The sequence below is a fragment of the Anabrus simplex genome, chromosome 3 (assembly GCF_040414725.1).
Source record: "Anabrus simplex isolate iqAnaSimp1 chromosome 3, ASM4041472v1, whole genome shotgun sequence".
NCBI lineage: Eukaryota > Metazoa > Arthropoda > Insecta > Orthoptera > Tettigoniidae > Anabrus > Anabrus simplex.
The window spans coordinates 199,646,212-199,673,954 of NC_090267.1; the positions used below are offsets into that span (position 1 = coordinate 199,646,212).

The window sequence follows — 27,743 nt, forward strand, 5'->3', positions numbered from 1 at the left end:
GACAAATTGGGGTGAATTTTTCAAAAGACTACATCTACAGAATATCTGAGAAATGTAAAATGTTACAGACGTAAAAAGTGAGTATTTGGAGTTTCCTGTAAATGTAAAGAAACATAGGTGATTTGTTTTTGGAAACTCCACTTAAGGGGAAATAAAAAGGGGTGAAATTTTAAAATGAGAATTTCTACAGTATATCTCAAAAAACTTAACATGTTACAGAAGTGAAAAATGGTATTTTTTATCTCTATTGAAAATAAAGAAACGTGTATTTTTAGTTTTCGGAAATACCACTTGATTGGAGGGGGGGGGTAAAAGTGACTGAAAATGGTATTGATTTCTTTTAATTAGGCTACTGATATCTCAAAAATGAAGATGTTACAGACGTGAAATTTGATATTTGGAATCTGCTTTAAAAGTAAAGAAACACGTATTCTCGGAAAATCCAATGAAGGGGGGGGGGTGAAAGAATTGAAAATATATTGACTTAATTGTATGAGAATACATACATACAATAAAAACTAAAGTTGTTACAGACGTGAAAATTGCTATTTGGATCTCCTTTAAAAACAAAGAAAAACGCGTTTTGGGAGGGAAACCATCTTGGGGGGCGCGAGTGAAAAGGATTGAATTCCTTTCATGAGGACACATAAATCAAAAACTGAAGAAGTTAGAGTCGTGATAATTGGTATTTAGAAGATCCTTTACTATTAAAGAAACCAGTATGTTTTTGCCCGAAAATTCACTTGGGGGGGGGGTGAAAGAAGTGAAAAAAGTGAATTATTTTTATGGGGATACTTATATCTCAAAACTGAAGGTAATAGACGTGATCATTGGTGTTTGGAATCTCCTTTAAACATAAAGAAACACTCCTTCTTTTAGTTTTTTTTGGGGGGGGACGGGTAAATAAACTTAACGGCGGTGGGGTGCAAAATGAGGTGAGACCAATTGATTTTGCTGTTCATAATGTACTTATAAGAAGCCTTCGTTGCTCAGGCGGCAGCGCGCCGGCCTCTCACAACTGGGTACCGTGGTTCAAATCCCGGTCACTCCATGTGATATTCGTGCTGGACAAAACGGAGGCCGGACAGGTTTTTCTCCGGATACTCCGGTTTTCCCTGTCATCATTCATTCCAGCAACACTGTCCAATATTTCATTTCATTTGTCATTCATCGATCATTGCCCCAGAGGAGTGCTTCGGCAGCCGGCACAGTTCCTATTGTCACCGCTAGATTGGGCGTTATTCATTCCATTCCTGACCCTGTCGAATGACTGGAAACAGGCTGTAGATTTTCGATGTACTTATTCTGATCATAAATCGATCATTTTTAATCTTTCCTGGGTTCTTTTCAACAGCCATCTTTTCCTTCGGAGAACGTTCTTAGATTGCGGTAGATTCTCCTGGCATATAAATAAAAATTTAAACACATCTGAAATAAACGATAGGAATGCGATTGACCGTCAAATTGTTCACCTCTATAATAAGGTCAATAATGCACGGAAGTATGTCATTCGTATCGCCAGAAATCCCGCACACTTGCCCACGCGCGAAACATCTACTACTACTACTACTACTACTACTACTAATAATAATAATAATTATTATTATTATTATTATTATTATTATTATTATTATTATTATTATTATTATTATTATTATTATTATTATTATTATTATTATGATAATGGTGTTCTGGACCGCCGTGAAATGTGTGGACCGCGCTGGAAACGGGTCCTGGACGGGTAATGACTAAGAATGCAGTCCGGCCGCGGGTTCAGTACCGCCAAGGCACCCAAGACGACACCACGCCGGATCTGCTGAAGGATTTGATCCATATTAAAAATGCTTATAGGAAAAGATGGCAAAGGTTTAGGGATCTAACTAACCGGGTGGAATACCTGGACCAAGCCCAGGAAGTACGAAATCATTGCTGGAAAGAAAGATTGAAAAATGTGAGGAAACTTGCCGTAATCTATTAGAAAACCAGTCAGATCGCGAATTTTGGCGGATTCTCGCAGAAAACGAGTCAGATCGCGAATTTCGGCGGATTATATATCTAAAACAATAAGCATCCAATTATAAATGTCAGTATAATACCGTAGCGAAGCACGGGTATCTTGCTAATTATTATCATAATATCTTATTAACTTAGCACCTAATCTATGGTATGAGTAATAGAACAAATTTGTTACATTCATTGACTAGTTTCTGTCTTACCCTTGAATTGGACAATATGGAAGTGACTGAGATATTAGCAATGCTAGTAATGTAATTCCTTATGCAGCCAGTCCCTGTTATGAATGGCATGCAAATGTCACTCATAGAATCGGCTGATCTGTGTATTTCAGTGTGCTTAGCAGACTGATATGTAATGGCACATTCTATTTCAGTGGATAAAGCAGTGGGAAAAATACTTCACTCTTCATATTCCTAGAACACTTCTCCAGTAACACCTTGGCTGAGTACAACAGCTGATGATGGAGCTAAACAGAAATTGTCCTTGTTGTATTCATAGAAATACACTGACTGACAGAGCAAATGCAACACCAAGAAGGAGTGGTCAGAACTTTATGCCAATTGCAGGGTAGACTGACGTCACTGAGGTATGCTCATGATGTGAAATGCACCGCTGTGCTGCGCACGTAGCGAACGATAAATGGGACACGGCGTTGGCGAATGGCCCACTTCGTACCGTGATTTCTCAGCCGACAGTCATTGTAGAACGTGTTGTCGTGTGCCACAGGACACGTGTATAGCTAAGAATGCCAGGCCGCCGTCAACGGAGGCATTTCCAGCAGACAGACGACTTTACGAGGGGTATGATGATCGGGCTGAGAAGGGCAGATTGGTCGCTTCGTCAAATCGCAGCCGATACCCATAGGGATGTGTCCACGGTGCAGCGCCTGTGGCGAAGATGGTTGGCGCAGGAACATGTGGCACGTGCGAGGGGTCCAGGCGCAGCCCGAGTGACGTCAGCACGCGAGGATCGGTGCATCCGCCGCCAAGCGGTGGCAGCCCCGCACGCCACGTCAACCGCCATTCTTCAGCATGTGCAAGACACCCTGGCTGTTCCAATATCGACCAGAACACTTTCCCGTCGATTGGTTGAAGGAGGCCTGCACTCCCGGCGTCCGCTCAGAAGACTACCATTGACTCCACAGCATAGACGTGCACGCCTGGACGCCTGGCATGGTGCCGGGCTAGAGCGACTTGGATGAGGGAATGGCGGAACGTCGTGTTCTCCGATGAGTCACGCTTCTGTTCTGTCAGTGATAGTCACCGCAGACGAGTGTGGCGTCGGCGTGGAGAAAGGTCAAATCCGGCAGTAACTGTGGAGCGCCCTACCGCTAGACAACGCGGCATCATGGTTTGGGGCGCTATTGCGTATGATTCCATGTCACCTCTAGTGCGTATTCAAGGCACGTTAAATGCCCACCGCTACGTGCAGCATGTGCTGCGGCCGGTGGCACTCCCGTACCTTCAGGGACTGCCCAATGCTCTGTTTCAGCTGGATAATGCCCGCCCACACACTGCTCGCATCTCCCAACAGGCTCGACGAGGTGTACAGATGCTTCCGTGGCCAGCGTACTCTCCGGATCTCTCACCAATCGAACACGTGTGGGATCTCATTGGACGCCGTTTGCAAACTCTGCCCCAGCCTCGTACGGACGACCAACTGTGGCAAATGGTTGACAGAGAATGGAGAACCATCCCTCAGGACACCATCCGCACTCTTATTGACTCTGTACCTCGACGTGTTTCTGCGTGCATCGCCGCTCGCGGTGGTCCTACATCCTACTGAGTCGATGCCGTGCGCATTGTGTAACCTGCATATCGGTTTGAAATAAACATCAATTATTCGTCCGTGCCGTCTCTGTTTTTTCCCCAACTTTCATCCCTTTCGAACCACTCCTCCTTGGTGTTGCATTGTCACTGTCAGTCAGTGTATACTACTTGATGGAGTTTTAGTGAGTGTTTCAAGTTGTTAATGGAAGTTAATCAGTATCTTTTGTGCAAGCCAAAAAGTATTGTGTAAATGTACAGTAGGTATTACCTAAGTTAAGGTTACATTTTCTATATCAGTTTTTCACTATATGTATCTAAATTATTTTGTTTTCCTTCATTTCTGTAGAAAATTAAACAATTTATAGATGAAGCCAAGGAAGGAGTCATCTACTTTAGTATGGGATCAAATGTAAGGAGTGACAGACTACCAAAAACTAAAATTGCTGCTATCTTGGAAGCATTTTCCGAAATACCTCAACGAGTGATATGGAAATGGGAGTCAGATTCTCTTCCTGGTCAGCCAGCCAATGTGATGGTAGCCAAATGGCTGCCTCAACAGGACATCTTAGGTAAGGTATGACGGGCTAGTTAAGAAATAATTAGCTTTACTATTACTTTCATTATAATCGATTTCAAACAGATTACAAAATAACAAACAAATAAAACCTCCCTTTAAGAAAGGCTTCAGTTTTTAGGTCCAGAACAGAAGTAGTGTGGGTCTGATTCTTTGCCTCTATCTTTAACGCTTCTCTGCACTTGCGTATTTGATCAAAGCCATTCACACTCATGAATGACCCTGGAGGAATGAAGGGCAAAGGCTTCCATTATTTGTAGCATCGGAACTAAGTGGGATAGAGTTTTAAGCTCTGTGTCTAACTACATTTGCCCTCAGGAATCAATCTGGTACTTACTCCTGATGTGGGCTGAGGAAATCCAGAATTGGATGTTTCATCTCTAGACATTCTCAACCTTTCTCTACAGACACCTCCAAAATTGTAATTAGTGATATCTGCACAGAGAACTACAATTCCTACTCCGAATTCACACTTTCCGAACACTCAGTCAAAAACTCAGTTACTACAAGTATATTTGCAGTTTCTCCAGGCAAGGATTTCAATTCCAGTAGTTGAAACTGAAAAGACTGAAACGAAGTAAGGCAACTTGGAATGGGACAGGCATAAGTACTGAAGATGTTTGGAAGGCCCAGTGTCAAGACAGAAGAAAGAAGAAGAAGAATTAAGTTGATATAGGAATCTAGATCAGGTTACAAAATTATCTCGCTTCTGATTTGTCCAGTACAAATTCCGCTTGCCAAGATTTAAAACCAGGATGCAATAGAAAAGGGTTGACACCTATCCATCTGAGCGTAGAGCGCCTACCTCAGTTGTACACTTGAATTGCATGCATACAGTCAGTCAGTCAGTCAGTGAGTCAGTCAGTCAGTCAGTCAGTCAGTGACCTGCATTTATGGCTGTCAGCAAGGTGGTAGATTCCCCATCATTTATACTTCTAAAATCTGCTCAATGACGTAACTTTTAGTAGCGGACTATAAGCTGTTTGATTTTAATGTCAATAGTCATAATATTACTTGTGGTTTGGTTGCTCATTTGTCAAATAATTTGACGTGACATTGACGGATGTAACTTATGTCTGAGTATATAATTTTTTCCTGCCTAACAATTTGCTTCGCACGCAATAAAGTTTTTGTACTGTATAACTTCTGGTGAATTTTTCACCTCTCTCTTCCATCCCTCTCTGTACTTGCCACATTCAAATTTGGTGAATTCTTGCAGAATGCACTTAACGGATGACAGACAGTGTTGTTAAATTCGGTCAAGCTTTGGTAAAGTTTGCATGCTTGTCATTTAATATTTTCATATTGATGACATTTTTGTTCAAACAATTCAACACCAGCAGAGATGGTTCAGTGTCAAGTAAGCAGTTCTCAAAAAGTACATCCCTCCTTTAAGGGTTTATTTTTTCACCTATATGGTTTATTTGAGCTGGTCTTTATAACCTTGAGAACTTGTGCCAGAACAAATTTCACCATAAAGGATTTGCCAAATGACCCTAGTATAACTTATAGGATGTGCATGCCCTGTCCATCTAAGCTGATGATCAATGATGATGATTTCCACACTGTTAAGACATGCTTTCACAAGAATTGTGAGATATTAAAAAACAAGCAAGGTTTTTGTTCGTGAAAGTTATAAAATTTTCACGTAAGTATGTCTTATAGACAGGGGTCATTTGAACATTTGTGTCACGAAATTAGCGGTACAAAATATGTGGCACGATGTTAGCTAGTAGCCATGTAGACTGCGATGTGAAGTATTGATGGAAGTATCTTGAACAGACATTGTCTGTACTGTAGAAAACTGCTGATTATGAAAGAACCTTGCTGAAATATTATCAAAGAAGGGCATTAACCTTTGATGTGCTGCGCCAGTAATATCACGAGTGAGACATACACTGAATGGCCAAAAGTCATGCGTCAAATGTGATATTAATAACAAGTTGTTCCTCCGCAAGCCCTCAAAACGGCAGTAATATGGCAAGGCATCGACTCTGCAAAGTGTTGGAATCGTTCTGGAGGGATCTGCACCCATGCATCTTGCACTGCTACCCACAGTTGGTCTTGTGTAGTTGGTACGGGGTTCATGGAGCAGCATCGATAGCATCCCATAAATGCTCGACTGGATTAAGATCGGGGGAACTGGAGGGCCAATCCATGATCGTAACTTCACTGGAGTGCTCCTCCAACCACATGCGTGTCACCAAAGAGCAATGAAATGGGGGTATTGTCCTGATGAAACATGGCATCTTCATCAGGGTACTCTTTGGCTAGAAAGGGGTGCAGATGGTCTGAAAGATTATCCACTTTATATGCACCTGTCAGCGCTCCCTGCTGCCAGACAATGGGGCCTAATTGAGACCTTGATAACACCGCCCAGACTAGAACTGACTCACCTCCCGCCTGGACACAACCTTGTTGACACACAGGATCCATAGCTTCATGGGACGGTATGCCATACTCTCACGTGCCCATCAGCTCGATACAACTGGAACCAGGATTCATTGGACTATACCACATGCCTCCACTGTTCCATGGTCCATTGCTGATGTTCGAGGGCCCATGCACGTCGTTGAACTCTGTGTAGAGGTGTCAGCAAAGGGACACAAGTTTGTTGTCAGCTTACAACGTTTTATTAAAAGTTTTTGGATCCACCTTATTCAGTACCTTACAATTTTGTTGCATAGATGTAATGACAACATATTATGTTCCATTCAGTACTAGTTTCAATGTCATACTGCATCATCATCAGCTGAACAGAGGTCTTCAGAAAAATCGGCAATCATATAAGTTTATCAACATCAACTTCATCACATTTAAAATCATATTAACTGTGTTAAAAAGTATACTGTCTATTTATCCATCCTTATTTTTCAACAAGTCCAAGACTTGCAGGTCGTATCAACAAACTAATAAAAACATATGCAAATCGGTTTGCCCAATTATAATATAAAGTGGATTCAAAGTAGAGCAACAGAATATAAAATAGAAATAGTCTTGAAAATTATTTGTGCCTAATTCATCGCTCTTCGTAAAACTTCACGTAGTATCGTAGTAAAAATAAGTTCCATAAAATCCACAGCGTCCCTTTGACAGTGCTGTTCAATGAAGCAATCCTAATGAGGTGGAAACAAACACAAAGTCCTTTAAGATATTATCAAGAACAATGTTCCCCAGTTCAATGCGGACCTCAAAAGGTCGCTGACTCTGTGAAGGGCAATGAAGCACAGCAAGCAGTGCCGAATTCGAAGTTATAAGGGTGTTATCCACATTAGAATCGGAAGATGAATATTGAATTTTCACGACCGCATTGTCCTCGAAACAGACTTTCAACCTATTAGGTCATGTTACATACATTTAGTACGTGTGGAAGAGATGTTAATTACAGAACAAAAATGGCCAACCAGACCCCAGTGGAATCCGAACCCACAACCTTGTGCAGGGATGGGAAGATTGGAAGGGATAGGCAAGGAAGAGGGAAGGAAGTGGCCGTGGCCTTAAGTTAGGTACCATCCCGGCATTCGCCTGGAGGAGAAGTGGGAAACCACGGAAAACCACTTCCAGGATGGCTGAGGTGGGAATCGAACCCACCTCTACTCAGTTGACCTCCCGAGGCTGAGTGGACCCCATTCCAGCCCTCGTACCACTTTTCAAATTTCGTGGCAGAGCCGGGAATCGAACCCGGGCCTCCGGGGGTGGCAGCTAATCACGCTAACACTACACCACAGAGGCGGACAAGATGTTAATTACAGAACAAAAATGGCCAACCGGACGCCAGTGGGATCCGAACCCACAACCTCCCGATTTCACATCGGTTGCTCTACCAATTGAGCTATGGTGGCTTAGGTCATTCTTGTTCTGTTGGAAAGGATCTAAGCTACAGGTCTGGCACTACTGCCTTCACACCGTAGAGTGCGTTCAAGTCTCCCATTGCGGGCCAAGTCAATGAATATTGAATTTTCATGACCGCATTGTCATCGAAACAAACTTTCAACCTATTAGGTCATGTTACGTCCATTTAGCACGTGTAGAAGAGATGTTAATTACAGAACAAAAATGGCCAACCAGACATCAGTGGGATCCGAACCCACAACAGGCGACTTGAACGCACTCTACGGTGTGATGGCAGTAGTGCCAGACCTGTAGCTTAGATCCTTTCCACAGAACAAGAATGTCCTAAGCCACCATTGCTCAATTGGTAGAGTAACCAACGCGAAACTGGGAGGTTTTTCTACCTTCAGGTTCAATAAAGAAATTTATAGTCACTAACGTTTAAAAAAAAATGTAAAAATAGCCTTTAAAACTAATACCTAATAATAATAATAATGCAATAATCTTACATACATCTACATCTATTAATAAGATTAATAGTTTTTCTAAATCAGGATTATTTATTTATTTATTTATTTATTCCTGACTTACATTTGTGGCGAAGTTAGGGCTCACGGCCCTCTCTTACACTTAACCACTATAAACAGAATTTAAAAATGTAAACATAAAAGTAAGACATAGAAATTCTAAAAAGAAGTAATACTACAAACAGATAATTCTAAGACTACCGGTAAGTTAGGCCTACATATCAGTACAGCAATTAATGTGATAATTACTAATAATAATAATATTAATAATAATAACAATATTAATATTAATAATAATAATAATAATAATAATAATAGTAAATGAAGAAAACCCATTCACACAACATACACACAATGACTCACACAACTCAGTTTTATGTTACCAGGAAAAACTTTCTGCAGGCAGATTTGAATTTATGAGAGGAAGTAAGGTGCCGAATGTCCATTGGCAGTGTATTCCAGAGTCTCGATGCGGTAACTAAAAAGGATTGATTGTAGGAATTGGTTCGACTTAGTGGAATTTCAAGTAAGGAACCAGAACGGGTACTAATTTCATGGAATGAGGAAAGGAAACGAAAATTACAAGAGAGGTAAGTAGGAGTGTTCGTCGAGAGCACTTGGTAAACAAGTGTCATTAGGTGATAATTCCTTCGTTCATTTATGCGTAGCCATTCCAATGTTTTGAAATATGGTGTAACATGAGTGTCATGTCGCAGTTGGAAGGCATATCGTATGCATGAGTTTTGTGCTCGCTGAAGTCTCAAAGCTTGTTCAGCATTTAGATTGACTAGTACTGTATCACAGTAGTCTAAAATTGGGAATAGTAGTGCTTGGATTAATTTTAATTTAAGTTTTTGAGGAAAAGAATTCTTGTGACGTTTCAGGGGATATAGAGCTGAATGAACCTTTCTACATACATTTGTTACGTGTTCATTCCAGGTCAGATTCTCATTGATGGAGATTCCAAGATTAGTTACATTTTTAAGGTACGGTACAGCAATGTCATTGATTATGATTGGAGGAGGATTGATATTGCTTATTACATGTAATAATTTAGAGTTTCCTATGATAATACTTTGTGTTTTACGAGGATTTAGGAGTAAGTGGTTGTTTTTAGCATAGGCGGTAAGCCTTTCAATATCCGAATTAATGTGCTGAACTGTTTCATGTAAATTGTTTGTAGTGGTGTGTTTGTATATCTGCATATCATCAGCATATAAGTGGTAGTTGCAATACTGAAGTGTGGAAGATATGTCATTAATATGCAAGACGAACAGTAAGGGCCCTAGAACAGACCCTTGAGGGACACCGGATGATTTTACAGCCCATTGGGATCTTTGATTGTTTACCACTACGCACTGGCGACGATTTGTAAGGTACGACTTAAAAAAATTAAGGGCTATCGGGCCGATATGCAGAGAGCGTAGCTTGGATAATAGTATGTCTATATTTACCGTGTCGAAAGCACTACTAAAGTCAAGGAGTGTCAGTATCGTCACCTGCCGTTTGTCCATTGCTAGTCTTATGTCATCTGTTACCCGAAGAAGTGCAGTCGTAGTACTGTGTCCCTTTCTGAAGCCAGATTGCAATGGGTCAAAAAGAGAATGCCTGGTTAAGAATTCTACTAGCTGCTCGTGTACAACTCGTTCAAGAACTTTCGAGAGAGGGGGAAGAATCGAAATAGGCCGGTAATCAGATGGCGCATTTGCTGTGGTACCGGTATGCTTTAATATTGGGGTTACTAGAGCATCCTTCCATGCAGTTGGAAACGTCCCGGTGGTGAGACAATGGTTTACAATGTGGGTAATAATTGGTAGGACCGCGCCAATAATGTTTTTTATAAAGCCTATTGGGATGTTATCTGCTCCTTTAGCTTGTGACTTAACTGAATTTAAAATACGCTTTACATCATTTACACTGACAGAGTGAAAAGAGAAATTATTTTCGTTTTCTGTAAGGTCACTGATTATTTTATTTAGATTGATATGATTTTGAGGTTGAGATTCTTTTATTGGGTTAGTTACGAAGTGAGAGTTAAGTGTATCGAGAGATATAGTTGGCATATGTGGCTCTTTGCATTTTCCAACACCCATAGCTCGAAGTTCGTTCCAGGTTTCAGTGTGTGTTTGTATACATAACTCAAATATTTTTAACATCTTGAGAAGACAATTTGACTTTGGCTCAATTGAACTTTTAACTGAATGCAACATATTTAAGGAGCCAGCATTAATTGAATTTCTATGCATATACCTTAACCAGCATTTTATGAATGAATCTCCATCAAAAGCAACTTTTTAACATAGTGCAACGCATTTTTTAAGCCTTACTTGGATGCATACATGGTACGTACATATCATTTTAATGTCATTGACACTACACTAGTGGCGGAGCGTGACTTTCATCACTGGGGGTTCAAAAGAAGAAAAAATTGCCTCCCCCCCCCCCCCAACCTCTACTCTCCCCCTCTCCGCCAGCACCTCTTCCATCGTGGGCCGTAACCTCCTAAATTAAGGTGACATAAGTTTTAGAAATGTGAGCAAATACGAGAGAAGCAGAAAATACGGTAGGCCTACATGCTGAGTTTGACCACATGCAAAATAAGAAATAACTGCTTCATTGAAGTCCGCAGAGTCTCGAACAAAGTTCCTTTAAATTGACAACATAGCATCCTTGGTCATTGTGCTGCGCTAGAAAGTCTTTATTCTCTTTAGGGTAGAGAAGCACCTTTCTGCTTCCGATGTCATGGAAATAGTATTACCGGTAACTATATTTAAAAGTTTTCATTGGTATTACCTTGCCGCTATTCTTTCCCTCAATGATTTTTAAGTTAAGTTTCTCTCCAAAAGGTAATTATTCCAAAGAAGGCAAATGAATAGATGTTTAGTAAGTAATGATATATTTGGGACAAGATATCAATTGGAATGTGACAGTTTAATGTGACTTTTGGTAATAACGATGCTTTTCAACACTAGCGCTAGTTACGTGCACTATTCTCTGTTGCCTAGGTAAATTCCCGTAAGGGCAACAGATGGCAGGCACATATCCCCAACCCCACAATACGACTTGCTAGTCTTGAGAGAGTGGCATATTGGGCATGCATAAAGAATAGATATCCATTTCTGTGATATCCTGGTCTTGCCTTAGTGCTGGCTGATGTCCCCCCGCACCTCGCTACTCCCTTCGCCTATGTACGGACGGAGAGATCGGCTTTGCAAGGGGGTTCATTCCAGACGAGTATCCAGCCACAGACCTTGCGCAGCTCACATGAATTGAAAGCCAGTACGAGTATATTACGGATAGAGGGACTTAGCAAGAGCTTCGAGATTGACAAGGGAGTTATAAAAATTACGTAGTTGAGTACAATTTTATATAAACTGGAGGTTCATTGATCCATTGCGCTATACCAGAAACCGCCACTGCACTACACTGTGTCTTAATTGAACTTTTAACAGAATGTATTTATGTAACCAGTCTTAACTTGAATTCTATGTGTTGTGCATACAGTTTTATTTTAAGGCCATTGTGTCTGTACATTGTTAATTTTATTTGGTGTATTAGTGTGGTTTGCTTTTTGGCTGATGATGACCTACAGTTAGGTTGAAACTAGTTCCTAAATGGAGATGTAATGTAAACATTGCATAGTTTATGTTGAAAGATGGACCTTAATAATAAAATATTTAACTATTATTGTGATCACAGTTCAATATGGATCAATGATTATGGAATTTATACCTATTGATTGAGAGGATACTGTGTTTTTATTCTTCTGTGAGTCCCCCACCCACAGGGAGTAATAATATAAGAAAAGGAAGAAACAAGTGTCAAATCAGGTCATATCATAGAGAGATAGAAACAAAAAAGGAACACATAACGGGAGGAATATAATGGCAGGTGAATATGGGAAGAGGGAGCAACTGAAATAGGAGATGTAGATAAACATGAAAGAAAGAAAAAAGGACAAGGACCAACTCCACATCTTCATACAGTGCAGTCTTCAAATAGATAGGCTCTCTAGTAATCAATCCCAGTTCTCCTAGATACATCTCTTCTCATCCCCCAATGAGCTCGTTTTTGCTTCCCAGCTGCATCAGAAGGGCGGATATCAATACACAATGGCAGGAAATCTTGACAGTTCTTCAGGGCACATGAACATTGCAAATCATCCATTAAGAGAAGACTTGCCTAAGAGTCAGTGGTGGCTTGGACGTGATTAGTTGAGATTAGGAAAACAAAGCTGGCCAAGTTTCGAATACTCAGTCTCACCAGAATAACTGGACAAAAAAGGAGGAAGATTGTGTTTTCTAGAACAGTGAGTGAAGGCCATGATTTCGCATTGCAGTTGTTTTGCTCCTATGCTTCTGGTATAATTCATTGATAGAATGAGAATCCTTAAGAGGAGAGTTTACAGGGACAAGAAGTCAGAGAAGCTGAAACCAGATTATTACTCTGTGTAAAAAGTGAAAGATTTAATCAATCTGGGAAGCCCTTCTTAACAAAGAATATAGAAATTTACGCAGATCATGAAGGTCTTTTAAGGGTCAAGTCAAAATTGACTGACGTTCAGGAGTTCAAATGTCCCACACTGTCATCAGGTGGAGATCCAATTGAGCACAATTTGATTTTATTCCACCATCTCCAGTCACAATATACAGGAATTCAAGGGTTACTCAATATATTGATGGAGAAGTTTGGGATTATTCAAAGTTTGGGGTTAGAATGATGATAAATAATTGTGTCCTATGCAGACAACATTACAGTAAACCTATACAGATGCATTTTTCCCCACGTTTGTGTTTGAAATGACTGGCATAAGGCATTTATATCAGAGGACCGGAGGGAACTGGTTGATTTCATGAGTACTGGTGCTTTTCTGTAAGCTTTCAGATGTTTCATTGCTTGAGATGGACATGCTCCTGTGGTCTACACAGGTAATGGGACAGATTTTATGGGAGCATTTAATTCATTGAGGGAAATTGTCTAAGAAGAAACCTCATTGAAAGAGATCACACGGAAGTGCATCCCTCCTACAGTTGCCCATTGGGGAGGATTGTGGGAGCATCTCATAAAGTAGTGAGAGCTCTGTTCAAGCACAATCTTGGGAGAGCAAGACTACTCACTGAATGTGACACGGTAAACAGTACAAGGCTGCTCACATTTGTAAGTGAAGAACCAGGTAAAGTGTCACCGTTAAGTCTTTCAACCTTCTTGAAAAAACATTGCTAGTCATGAGGTTACTGATTTTGATGCAGTTGATGAGAATAATATAAACAGTAGGTGGCGTTGTTTACAACAAGACTAGTGAGGAAAAAAATTGAGAGAAAACGTTTAGTCAACAATATTTGGAAATTCCCTTCAACAGTGGACAAAGGTTGTAACTATTTGATGACTACCAATAAATAATTTCTTGAATATCATAAATTACATCATAAATAAAAATATATAAAAACTTAATAAAAATTGATCACAATGTCCGTAGTATGGGCGCCAGAGGTAACCAGAATGGATCCCTCGAATTTTGATAGAGCATGATAATTCTTTATATCCCAGGGCGTGTACATAATGCTGCGTACTGGTACATCTGCTGCAGGCCTTACCTAACCTTCCGAAAACGACTAAGTAGGTAGGAACTGCACTTAGGTTCATCAATAACTCCACTGATTCTAAAATAGCTAACTATATTCTTAATAAAATCCGTGCATGAGCACCTCATCAAAACACAAAATTATACATATAATACACACACAAAAGATTGCTGGAAGACTCCATATTTACAACAACAACAATAATGAAAACAGTGGGAAAACGAAAGCGAGAACTAAGCTACCATTTGTAGATAGTCCGATGAACAATGTACATATATGTAGATAAATACCCTTCACTGTCTCTGTATCAATACGACTTGTCGATTCTCAACATAAATTATGGAAAGTCTGAGATAGCTTTCACCAACATATAATGCCAAGCCGCCACAAGTGCTACAATACTTAATGCGTAAACACTCCACAATTTGCCGATCAGCCACTTTCCACGAACAAAACAAGACTACGTTCCATGAACGTTTGAAGTCCAGTTCATTGTAGCCGTGTCACTCCAGTACCGTGTATCAGCACCACTTCCTTTCCGTACAGTCTGTCTGCACTACTTCCTTCTCATACAGCGTCAGCACTCCTTCTTGTCCGTACCGAGTGTCTGTTGTGGATCACCTCCGTAGTGATGTCGAAGTTTATATTGTAACAGTAAATGTGGTACTTCGGTAGACATGAGACGCAGGGCGTGTACCATTCGTTGAAGTGTGTACAGAGGGAGAGGGTTTGTTTAGAAATAAATCTTAAATTTTTTTCCTCTGAGTTTATTAATAAATTCAAAGTCATGTCACCTCTGTACAGCAGATACAGTAGAAAACGTTCCTCGTCCTAGGGCTGGCGATGTCCTTGGATTCCGGCAGCTCCTTTTTCCATACCAGTGAACCACCATTCATCCCCCGATGGAAGTTCTAGAAAATCCATTCGACGTCTTGAAGATCCATACGATGCTGATGAAGGGCGTTGTGAATGATGAACGTGAATGAACATCGTTAAGCCTTGGGGCGAGTTAATGCAAAGACTGCTTCTGCACAGATGAGAGGAAAGTTTATTAATGTTTTAACAAGGTTCAAACACAAAATGTATCCTTGAGAGTTTATCACACGGTGAAATGTCACTAAATTTTGTCCCGTGTTAAATGAAAGAAGGCCACTAGACTCGAATGAGCATGTAAGTTTAATACTCATGAAAGTAAAAGTCCACTCGAAACTTATCGCCGAATTTAACAGAGTCACTTAAAGTTTGTGGCACTTGGTACAATGTAAAGTAATGCCGCACGACTTAGTTCTTTGAAGCACTGTTCGATATAATTTAATTGAAAATAAAGATGTTCCACTCGTGAATTAGAACTCATTCACGTATTGATAATAACATGAAATCAAAAGACGAAATAAATCGAGTATTGACAGTCCTCGGTTCGACTGTTCGTAAACTGAATGTTCGTAGAATTGAAATGTGCTGTTTAGTAGAATTGAAATGCACAGTTCACACATGCACAGTTCACAGTTCATGACCTAAAAATATTTACACAGTTCATGGAATGGTAAAGTAAATTTGGATTCAAACACAGTCTCATAAACTCGAAGTATTTAGTACTCTGTAAGGAGCAAACTGTTCTAAGTCCTGTCCATAACATGAAACTTCAAATTACGAGCACTCGAAAACATTCGCAAGTCTTAGACACTTGTGTAGAATGACAGTCACTTGATGATGTTCAGACGAAGCACAATTTATATTACGTCCCGTCGGAGTAAAAAGTTGTCACTCACAGTATAAAGAAATCCGTACAAGTCCATATTCGACGCGATTAGGTTCAAGTCTACGGACTCGAAGATTAATAGCTGCTTCACGCTCGATCACGGTGCTCGCGAAACGACTGTGTGAACTCCACTGCCTAGCGTGCACATACATACTCAGGCCACACACTCAGGCAACACACTGGCAACACACTGGTCTGCTGAGCGAAGCAGTACGTATTTATATCTGATCCGGGCCTTCTTATCTCGTTCCATAACTTTATCGCCTCATGTCAGATTTACGCGAAACTTGGCAGGAACATAGATAAGGGATCGAGTTACATGGTGATGTTGTTAAATTTGTTTAATTATTATTGTGGGGAAAGTTATTACCCATAGAAACTCGAAGAACATTCCACATCAGTCTAGGCTCTGTATCTCGGCGAGGCATGCTGTGACGTCACCCGCTCTCTACGTCACACGCACACAGCTGTTGCTCGCCGTCCAGTCAGTCTTTCGTAGGCGGCCCGGAGCGTAACACGTAAGTTTTTAAAATTTCTATGACGGGGACTTAGTTTGTACCGCCGTTACCGCTACAATATAAACATCCGCTTCTCCCTTCCTCTCAGATGATATGTCTGGATTTGTCCTTGCCAGCCAATCCTGAGTGATCCTCTAGTCAAGACCATGCCCTGAACTCATACTTGGTCCCAAGACATAAACAAACTTTGGGGTATATCACATGAGTCATAGAACTTTCCTAGTACAACAACTAGCTCAACTCATCAGACTGGGATGTCCGCATGAGTCATACAAATTACCAGGGTCCAATATAGCAATGTTTTCCCCACTTGTACAAAACAAATTACTCATACTACATATATGGAGATCTTCCAGCTTACAAATATAAATGACAAAATATACAAATGAAATACTGATAATAATAATAATAATAATAATAATAATAATAATAATAATCGAATACTGATAATAACATCTCTCACTTCTACATATAGACATATAGTGCGAGGGTGTGATATATGTACTATCACAAGGTAACCTAGAAAACCAAATGTTGGTGATATTGCTATCATACCCTGTGATAATATAAAGCGACCCCTAGGATTAGTAGTAAAGATATTTTAGGGTCCAGATGTCACAAGAGGAGCACATTTGAAAACATGAAAGTGAGAGGTCACTTGTACAGTTTAAAGGATGTATCCATGTGAGCTTAACCAGTCTACAGGAAGGAAACATCACAGAAGAAATGACATAGCATGAAATGGTCATAAAGAAGAATGATGATTCAGGAAACTTCTATTCCAAGCATGCAAAATCTTCTAGGAAGAAGATTAAAATGAAGAGTGGTTGAAGTGTTAAAAGTGTCAATGACATTGGTGTACATAATTTGTGTTTTTGTGTTTTTATAAGTGTTTCTCCTGTTTTAGGAGATCTAAGTAAATTGTTTCACAATTGTAAGTGTAAGAACATGGGACACTGCAAAAAGGTCTTTTCTTTCTTGTGCATGTGTAACGTGGAAGAGTGCATCATATGTAATGAGATAATAAAGAGCTTATATTTTCCATTATAAGCCGATTCCTATCAATTCTTCTTATGTAAAAGAGAAACTTGTCATAGTATATGAGCAGTTAACTTTGCAAAAGCAGTCTATGGTGTCCGCTTGCTACAAGCACTTTTGTTGTGTCATTCTCATGTCAGGCACCCTGTGATTCATGCATCTCTGTTGCTAGAGACTATGTTTCCTTGTATCTCCAGAACCGTTGTGGTCTGGACTCTTAATATTGGTTTGTTGTTATTCATTTTCAACAGTCTGCAGTATCTAATAATTTGTTGCATACCTTCTGAATATCCCTGTATTATTAATTAAATGCTATTATGAAACAAATAAAAATAAAAATTGAAATTAAGATTTATTTCAAATAGTTCACAATGTAAAGAGAAATGTTGAATGAAAACTGTCCCAGAGTTTATTTTAAATCAAAATAAACATTAAAGGAGTCTTCTGAAAAGAAATAAAGGATGAAATAGTGTTGATCAAATCTCAAGAAATCTCAGATCACACACAAAGATATAATCTTTTATTTATTTTTTGCTTTCAGCACATCCCAATATCCGTGCTTTCATTTTCCAAGGTGGTCTTCAAAGTCTTCAAGAAGCTACGTATAATGCCATACCATTAGTTGGTATTCCCATCTTCTCTGACCAAGCTTACAATGTCAAATATATTGAAACAGTAGGCATTGGAGTCAAAGTAGAGATTGATGACTTATCAAAGGAAACACTACTTGAAGCTTTGAAGAAGGTTCTCCATGATCCAAGGTATGATATTATTTTATAGACATACCAGTATTAGGTATTAAGAAGATTTCTAGTTCACTGATGCTCTCTTTAAAATACCGTACTCGTAGCACAATTATTTGGAGTTTGTTACCGCGTGCTGATAATAATTACTACATTAGTCTTTTTTTTTCATTTTTGTATTTTTCCCTTTGAAACATATTAGAATTATCTCCCAGTATCATTCACTATCATTCAATACTGCACAAGGTCAAACAATGTCTCATCTTTGAGCTGACTTTGAAACTCTGGATATCTTTTCAAGGTAACAAACATGAAATTAGGGAGAATAATTGTCTCTACATATAGGAACCATGGCAAGTGGGTATCTGTAATGAATAGCCTACACAAGGCTTGTGACCACATTATATGAAACTGACACTGGAACTGACTTATGTGCGAAAGGCATGTGAGCCAACTGTATAAGAGTAAATGACATAGGAGACTAATAAAATTAGCCATAGAGGTTAAGAGAAGCAGAATGAGGCCTAGCAGATTCTATATTTTGAAATTTTTTCAAGGTAGGAGATATGACAGAAGAAGAAACTGCATTGCTAGCATTGCTCAGATTGAAATAAATAACAGCCTACAGAAACAAGAAAAGTACAGTACTGGTAAATTGGGGTGAAGCAATAGAGTTTCAAACTCAAATTACTTGTATTCCTGAGAAAAGTGTAGGTTTTCAAAAAGCTCATGCAACAAAAATGTGGATCTTGGCTTACAGCAGTTTCTCCATGTATATATATATATATATAACTTTTTATTTTTATTTTTGTGATTGGGCATTATACTGCATTTTAAATTTATTGATGATATTTTAAAATGATATATCACTCCACCTCATTAGGGCAAAAGTGGTACCTAGATTATTTTTCATTATGTACGGTATCAGTGAATTTCTTTGGTAATTTTAGACCTGAAACAACGTATATCATATTTAAAAGGATAATATTTCTCACCTATTGAAGTTTTTACGATTGTGAATGTCACCTAACTTAAGGCTGTCCCTTGTCTATCCCTTCCAATCTTCCCATCCGCCTCCAGAAGTTCCCTGTTTAGCATACGTGAGGCCGCCTGGCTGAGGTACTGGTCCACCTTCCCAGTTGTATCCATCCAACCTAAAGTCTCACGCCCCAGGACGCTGCCCTTAAGGTGGTATGGGTGGGATCCATCTCAGAGTCTGTGGGAAAACCAAACCTGGAATGTAAAGAAGGAAAACGTGGAACTTAGAGCAATTTCTATTGCTGTTATGTTGCAAATGATTCAGATCTAAAAATTTCAATGTGTCACAGTACCTAGGTAATGTACCTAGTAGAAGCTATGGTATAGTACTTAAGTGAGTACATGGACAGCATGTCTGGTCTCGGGAACACAGCGCATCAGTTCGATTCTCATTAAGGCCAAATTTATTTACTGAATTGTAAATAATAGATTGTGACTGTGATGGTCCTAAAGATCTGAAGGACAATAGTTTTCAGTTCCAATATACTATAGTGCATATGCATGAGTATGCGATCGCTTACAACCAATAAGTAATCAGAGCCAAATCTTGGATTTCTGGTCTGTTGATAAATGTAGGCCCGAGGGCAGCTAGTGGTTTCATTAGTAAGAAGATGTACAAGTGGCCATACTGTTAAGACGTTGATATTTTTCTTGCAGTCTCTAGAGGGTGGCACTGAAGACTTCGAGTGTCAAGTATTAAACCTAACATTACCTTACCTAAGCTAGCTGGCCTGTCGCCGTAAATTGCTGTCGGGGTGGGCCTACACCTCTGCCCCACTCCCAGCACAAGGAAGTTTCAAGTGCATGCGTCACCCAAGGGACCTTAAATTTCGCTGGGGTAGCTCTCTTTTGCGCTGGCAAGGAAACCCAGCTCGCTGGAGAAGCTGAACTGCGGCAGTGCGAGCGGATTGTCAAGACAGCTGTACTTGGCTTGGCTTAGATGTTCGCAATTTTTTAAACATTATAAAAAAAGTGTTCTAAGGAATAATTAGAAAATGTTAATAGAAAGTTCTTTACCCCAGCAGCGCGATGGGGTTCAGTGCACACCACTGATGGAACATATCATACAACAGAGTTTGAGAACCATCATTGAACTATAGCATGAAGGGGAGCAGTGTGATTTTAGATGGAATAGAGCAATGATAGATCTGATATCTTCTGTATGGATGATTATAGTGAAGAATTGGGAAAAAAGGAAAGAATGTCATCTTTATTTTGCTAGATATTGAGAAGGCTAACAACAAAGTACAGATACAAAATATCTGGGAATGCCTTGAGAATAGATCTATATCATGTGCTTTAATTAAGTCAAAATGCTGTATGAACTTTGCCAGAGTTGTGTCCAAATAGTGGATGGATATTCAGAGTGGTTTGAGACCAGGTGGGGTGTACAACAAAGCAATGCACTATTGCCACTTTTATTCATCATTGTAATGGATGAAATAATGAAAAGAGTTAAGAGACTCAACACGAACTCTGAGCTTAAAACTCTTGCCTTTGCATATGATGTGATTATATGGGGTTATGGGCGCCCGCAATGGGGGTGGGGGTTGATGTTCATTTATTTAATATCATAGCAGATTATCTCATAAACTGAACTTACTGACAGTCATCTAGCATCTGTTATAACCAGAAATTTCATTAAACAATTTAATGTTGCTGACGTTATATTGGTTTTTATATTCAAGGAAATTGTTAATGTGCCCCCCCCCCACTCCCTTGTGGAAAAGATCCTGCGGGCAATAGTGAGGATGAAGTACGACAGACTCTGAATGACAGTAATGCTATATTCAAGCACTGGCCTCAAGATAAGCAAGTTAAAAATGGCAGTATTGCCTGTTAACTGACAGAACATCCGTACTAAAATAACTCTAGATGGATCAAAGATGGAATAAGCACATTAGTTCCGTTATCTTGGCAGTGTAGTTGACCATCTGCAGAAATCACTAGTAGAGTACAGAATGGAGCACAGTTTTATCATTTTGTGATAAAATATCTTTGGGATAAGGAAGTTCCATGAAGATCAAAATTAATACTCTACAGGGGCTTCTTTGTACCAGTTACCACATACAGTCTAGAAACCTGCACCTAAACCAACAGAAATATCAGCAAACTATAAGCAGTAAAAATGAAGTTCCTAAGAACTATGATTCAGAAAACAAGGAGTAACAAAATAAGAAATGATCAGATACGTCATCTTGTGCAAATGAAAGAACCTCTTAGTGAGATCTGTGTCGAAGCCAGGCTGAAATGGTTTGGAAATCTCAAAAGAATGGACCCACAAAGGACAGCTAGAGTGAGGTTTGAGAAAGGACTTGAAGGCAAAAGATCAAGAAGTCGACCAAGGAAGACATTGATAGATCAGATTAGAAATGATCTAGCTGGATTCTGAATTTGCAACGGGTTATGGAAGAAGACATCTACATGGACATAAGTAAATGGAGAGTGTTCAATCACTGCACCCGGGAAACTGGAGATGGGTCAAGATGTTGATTACGATGATGACAATTATTATTATTATTATTATTATTATTATTATTATTATTATTATTATTATTATTATTATTATTATTATTAGCAAATGTACCCGTGCTTTGCTACGGTATTCTACATTGTATTCGAATATCGAAGTAAATACTGTACATGCAGTAAATAAGATTGTTTTAAAATTGCATGTCTCTTAACGTTATCCGAGAAAGAGCATGGGAAGGTCCCCATATGTTGTTTCCAATGTAAAGTGTTTGTTACGGATTTGTGATATAACGGCAGGCTCACTTGCCTACTGCCATTCACAATCAAGTTGGGAAGTTTACATTATAATTGCAAGCCCCATTGCCTACTGCGCGGACACAATCGACTTGGGGAGTTTTCGTTAAAATGGCAGCCACCCTTTCCTACTTCCAGACACATAACAAATTGAGGAGTTTTTATTATAATGGCAGGAAACTTCCCTATAACCAGTCAAAATTGAGTTGTGCAGTTATCATTTTAATGTCAGGCCCATTTTCCTACTGCCAGCTAGCTTACTGCCAGTCACACCAAGTTGGTGAGTTTCCATCAAAATAGCAGGCCACTACGCCTAATGCCAGGCACATATTAGATGAGGACATTTGTTTATAATGGCGGGCACACTTGCCTACTGCCAAACACAATTGGGTAGGGGAGTTTTAAATAAAACTGCCTGCTCCCTTGCCTTCTGCAAGTCAAATCGAGAAGTGAACTAATCATTACAGTGGTAGGCCTTCCTTACTAATGACAGTTACCGGTACACAGGAGTTGGAGAAGGACCCCATTCCTACTGCCAGTCAAAGTCTGTGTGGGGAGTACTGATTACAATAGCAGACACACCCTTTCTCGATCGATACAAATCGTCATCAGTGAATATATATAGGTCGACATACGAAAGTATATGCGTGTTTACAATATTGAAGACCTTCATTTACAGATTAACTGCTGCTAAACGTACGTCATATCGACAAAGGATTATACCATAAGACGCCGGATTTAGTGGCCTAAATAGCTGGTCCTATGATATCTCATCTATTCTTGGGTCAGATTGAGTTAGAAACGTTGAACAGGGTAAAGTTGTTGTAAGATTATCTCACATTGCATTACTTTTCGGATAATTATGTGACAGCTACATACATAGCATTTGGCTCACATATGGCTACTGGGTGGACCAATTTTCGTGAAGAGTTTGATGATTCTGTATTTCATATAAGTAATAGAAAGTGTGAATTATGCATGTGAAAAGTCCAAATTTACTTAACATCGATTAATAGAGAAAAATCAAACATAAAAGGGATACAGATACGGCAAAAAGTCATAAGACCAAGGTTGTAGATCATTCCAAAATTGAACGGAGATTGTGCAATCCGTTATGTGGTAGGACTTTCCGAAGGTCTGCACCGTCATCAAAATTGCCTTCATATTTCGATATTCTTCGGGCATAAAAATTGAAAAATTTAAAGATCTTGGAAGTTTTCCATCCGTTACAGGCTAAAACGTATAATTTTGTCAAATTCCAATTATCTTTTTCTTCTGGCAGATTATGCCGCAATCTGGATTTTGGGCGAGGAGGGTAAAAATTAGGACTTTCAGGAAACTAAACCAAAAATTATGCAGATGGTCATTATTACCCCTTAAACGGAAAGCTGTACGAAACTTTCGCCAAAATAGTCAGTGTAGAGGCACACAGTCGTTACGATTTGATTTATACAGATAAGGAATCTGCTCCATGTACAACACCTTTTGGGCTATGTCCGCTGGACTTAACCTGCAAAACTGACCATTCGTGATATCTCTCTTATTAATCCTCCTGATGAAAAAATGCACATGAAAAAAAGTTTTAGAGGTGGAATTCCATCACGTTTGGTCAATTTCCAGTCAGCTTGGTCTTGTTCTGTATATATTGTGGAAGAGTAAAATCACCATTTCGTTTCCCTATAAACCGCCAGTCCATTCCGGAACATGATATGTTATTGACCTTTAAAACCTACCTTTGGACAGGTGGATGCTAAATATAAAGTTTGGTTCAAATATCTTCAGTAGTTTTCAAGTTGTAAGGAATACATTTTACACGTTCCTGCTCGTGAGTTAACTCCAACGGGACTTGTACCGAAAAATGGTCCGTTAATGATATCTCCCATATTAATCCTCGTATCGAAATTCTGCACATGAGAAAAAAGGTTTAGAAATTCATTTCCGTCAAGGTAGGTAGATTTCCATTAAGTTTTGTTGTGTATATCTTGTGCGAGTGCAAAATTACTGTTTCGGTCTCGTATAAACCCCCAGTCAGTTCAGGGATTTAGAAACAATATTTGCCCTAAAACCTATCAAGGACAGGTGGATTCTAAATATGAAGCTTGGTGGAAATACATCCAGTAGTTTCTAGCACTCGCGTACATACGGCGTAATTAGGGAAGAAAATAATACAGTTAAGAAAGTTGAAATTAATAGAAAATTAATTATAACTGAGGACAGCCGGATAACGACAAATATGTAAATGCCAAGTGAATGTATTGGAAAATCAAATGCCCCTCAATAAAATATGCTGGTGTGAGTTATGGATATAATAAAGCGGTAACAGAGGAGAAATTTAGGTCCAATGATTCCTAGGTAAACAAAAAAGATGACTAATGGTGTTATTACTTAATCTATTCGAGGGCGGTTATAACCTCCAACGATATTCCACCAATATCCCGCAGATAGGCCGATTGACGCCTCTGTTGCCTTCTACCCAAAGAACAACCACGAATTTAAAAGCATTATGAGGAAAATGGCAATACGTTACTTCCCTGCTGGCAAGCAGTCAGAGACGTTGCCATGGTAACCTATAGGTTCATTGTTGGTCTGTCGGTCACTCAATGCAGAGCATGATACCAGCAGAAAATTGTAAATTTCTCCGTCATGTGAAGATTAAGGTAAATTATAAACATAACGAAAGTTGTTTATAATGAAGAGACGTTTCACGTACGGTAAACGGTGTTTACAGAAAATCAATAGTATATCAAAGTCTATCAAAGATTTTAAAATGATATGCATATCGGAACCTTCCCCGGGATGAATATACTCTAAATATGAAGTTGGTTGAGATCTATCCAGCCGTTTCGACGTGATGGTGGAACAGACAAACAGACAAACAAATAGACACGTAAAGTAAAAACCACCGATTCGGTCCTGAGTTGACCTAAAACAGACAAATATCTGAAAAATTGGCAAAACAAAAGAGATTACAGACAGCGGACCCCCTACAACTTTATTTATATAGATTATTATTATTATTATTATTATTATTATTATTATTATTATTATTATTATTATTATTATTATTATTATTATTATTATTATTATTATTATTATTATTATTGAAGGAAAAGTAGATGAAAAGTTCCTGGAACAGGAAGAGGCTGTTGATGCCAATGAAATGCAGGACACAATTTTGAGGTCAGAATTTGACAGAGCTTTGAGAGACGTAAATAGAATCAAGGCAGCTGGAACTGATTAAATATCCTCAAAATTATTGACCACCTTGGGAGAAAACAGCATAGAAAAGTTATTCAGTTTAGTGTGTATGATTTATGATAAATGAGAAGTGCTATCCGATTTTTTTTTTTTTTTTTTTGCTAGGGGCTTGACGTCGCACCGACACAGGTAGGTCTTATGGCGACGATGGGATGGGAAAGGCCTAGGAGTTGGAAGGAAGCGGCCGTGGCCTTAATTAAGGTACAGCCCCAGCATTTGCCTGGTGTGAAAATGGTAAACCACGGAAAACCATCTTCAGGGCTGCCGATAGTGGGATTCGAACCTACTATCTCTCGGATGCAAGCTCACAGCCGCGCGCCTCTACGCGCACGGCCAACTCGCCCGGTCTATCCGATTTTAGACAGAATGTTGCTATACCTATTTCCAAGAAATGAGATGCTAACTAGTGTGAAAATTACCACACCATTAGTTTAGTATCTCATGCTTGCAAAATTTTAACATGTATTATTTACAGAAGAATGGAAAGTCAAGCTGAAGCCGAGTTGGGAGAAGATCAATTTAGCTCAGAAGAAATGTAGGAAAACGTGAAGCAATTCTGACTTAATGTCCGGTGGTGGTGGTGGTGGTGGTGGTGGTGGTGGTGGTGGTGGTGGTGGTGTTTACTGTTTAAAGAGGAAGTACAACTGGGCAACCATCCTCTATTAACACTAATCAGAGGATAAAAGTGAGTCCAAGAGTTCAAAAAATGAAGATATCAGCCAAAAGAAGACAAGAGTCACGAAGGTCATGAAAATAAGATTCCCTAGGATTTGCAGCCTAATACTGTCAGGGTGGAAAAGACAAGTACTGACCAATGGAGGTCAGATAGGATAGATGAAAGTGAGAAACCTGGCACAAGTAAGTGGACGCAATGCCAGGACTCAGCTAAGTTCACCATGGCCGCCAACCTATGCCCCCAAGTTGAGAGCCCCTGGGGCCCCTTTTAGTCACCTCTTACAACAGGCAGGGTATACCACGGGTGTTATTCTACTGCCCTCCATCCACAGGGGTTGACTTTAAGTCTGATCTTAGAGGATCGAATTAAGAAAGACAAGCCTACGTACATGGCATTTGTAGATATGGAGAAGGCATTCTATAATGTTGATTGGACCAAGCTATTTGAGATTCTGATCATGATCAAATACCGAGAAAGAAGAATAACCTTCAGTCTGTACAAAAATCAGTCTATAGTGATAAGAACCGAAGGCTATGAAAGAGCATCAGCATTCCTGAAAGGAGTGAGGCAAAGCTGCAATTTTTCCCCTCTCCTGTTCAATTTTTATATACAGCGTGGTGCACGAATAGTTGACACATTTAATTTTAGAGTAACAACTTTATTTTTCACACAACACTATTGAAATTTTAGACACAGGCAGCTTGGACCCTGGAAATACATTTCACTTTATCACACGTTCAATATGGCCTCCACTGCGGCGGACAACCTCTTCGAAACAAGTACACATGTTTATGACGACTTTTCGGCACAGGTTTTCATGAATTTCACTGCATAGTTGCACAATCCGAGCACACATTTCCATGCGGCTTTGAGGTCTTGAAGCGAAGAGTTTTTCTTTCAAAAAGCTCCATAAAAAGAAATCACAAGTATTTAAATCTGGGCTTTAAGGAGGCCAGAAGAATCCGCCATTATTGTTGTACTGTGTGTAACGATGAGACATTACACGATCACCAAATACTTCCCTCAAATCTCAAGAACATCATTAGTTGTGTGAGATGTTGCACCATCTTGCATAAAACACTGCGTATGAATAGCCATAGCGAGAATTTGAGACATGAATTCATTCCCCAGCGAGTCCTTGTATCTCTGTGCATTAACTGTCTGACTGAATAAAAATGGTCCAGTTAACCCATGACTTGACAGAGCTACCCACAGACTCGCTTTTTCCCCATACGTGTTTTCTTTTTGTGAATAATGTCTGGTTTTTCTGTAGCCCAAAACCGCAAATATTGTTTATTAACTGCCCCTTTGAGTTGAAAATAGGCTTCATCAGAGAGCCAAGTGTTAAACAGTACTTCGTCTTTATCTTGAGTCCATAAGACGTACTGCAAATCTTTTGCCTGTGAAGACCTGTTAGGTTGTGTGGTACAGTCATTAAGGTCAATAGAAGGTCACCATGTAACATTCTTTGAACTAAATGGCGCGATATTGCACTTTCTCTTGAAGCTCGTCGTCTTGACTTTTGGGCTGCGGTGCATGGCGACCCTCAGCGCAGCGATGTTTTCAGGAGACCGATCTGCTGGTGCATGTGGCCACTTTCCTTCCTTCACACTGCCTTGTTCTTCAAAGTTTCTGTACAAGCGAAGGA

The 27,743-nt window shown here is 39.6% G+C and overlaps 1 protein-coding gene across 5 annotated transcripts in view; it reads left to right on the plus strand.

Annotated features, from left to right (window-relative positions):
• LOC136866145 (UDP-glucosyltransferase 2) overlaps positions 1-27,743 on the plus strand; it is a 117,148-nt gene that overhangs the window by 75,659 nt on the left and 13,746 nt on the right. For all 5 annotated transcript variants that reach the window (XM_067142848.2, XM_067142850.2, XM_067142847.2 and 2 more), the window contains 2 exons: positions 4,132-4,354; positions 18,156-18,375. In XM_067142848.2, coding sequence (XP_066998949.2) covers positions 4,132-4,354; positions 18,156-18,375 — 443 coding nt within the window. The remainder of the gene's footprint in view (positions 1-4,131; positions 4,355-18,155; positions 18,376-27,743) is intronic.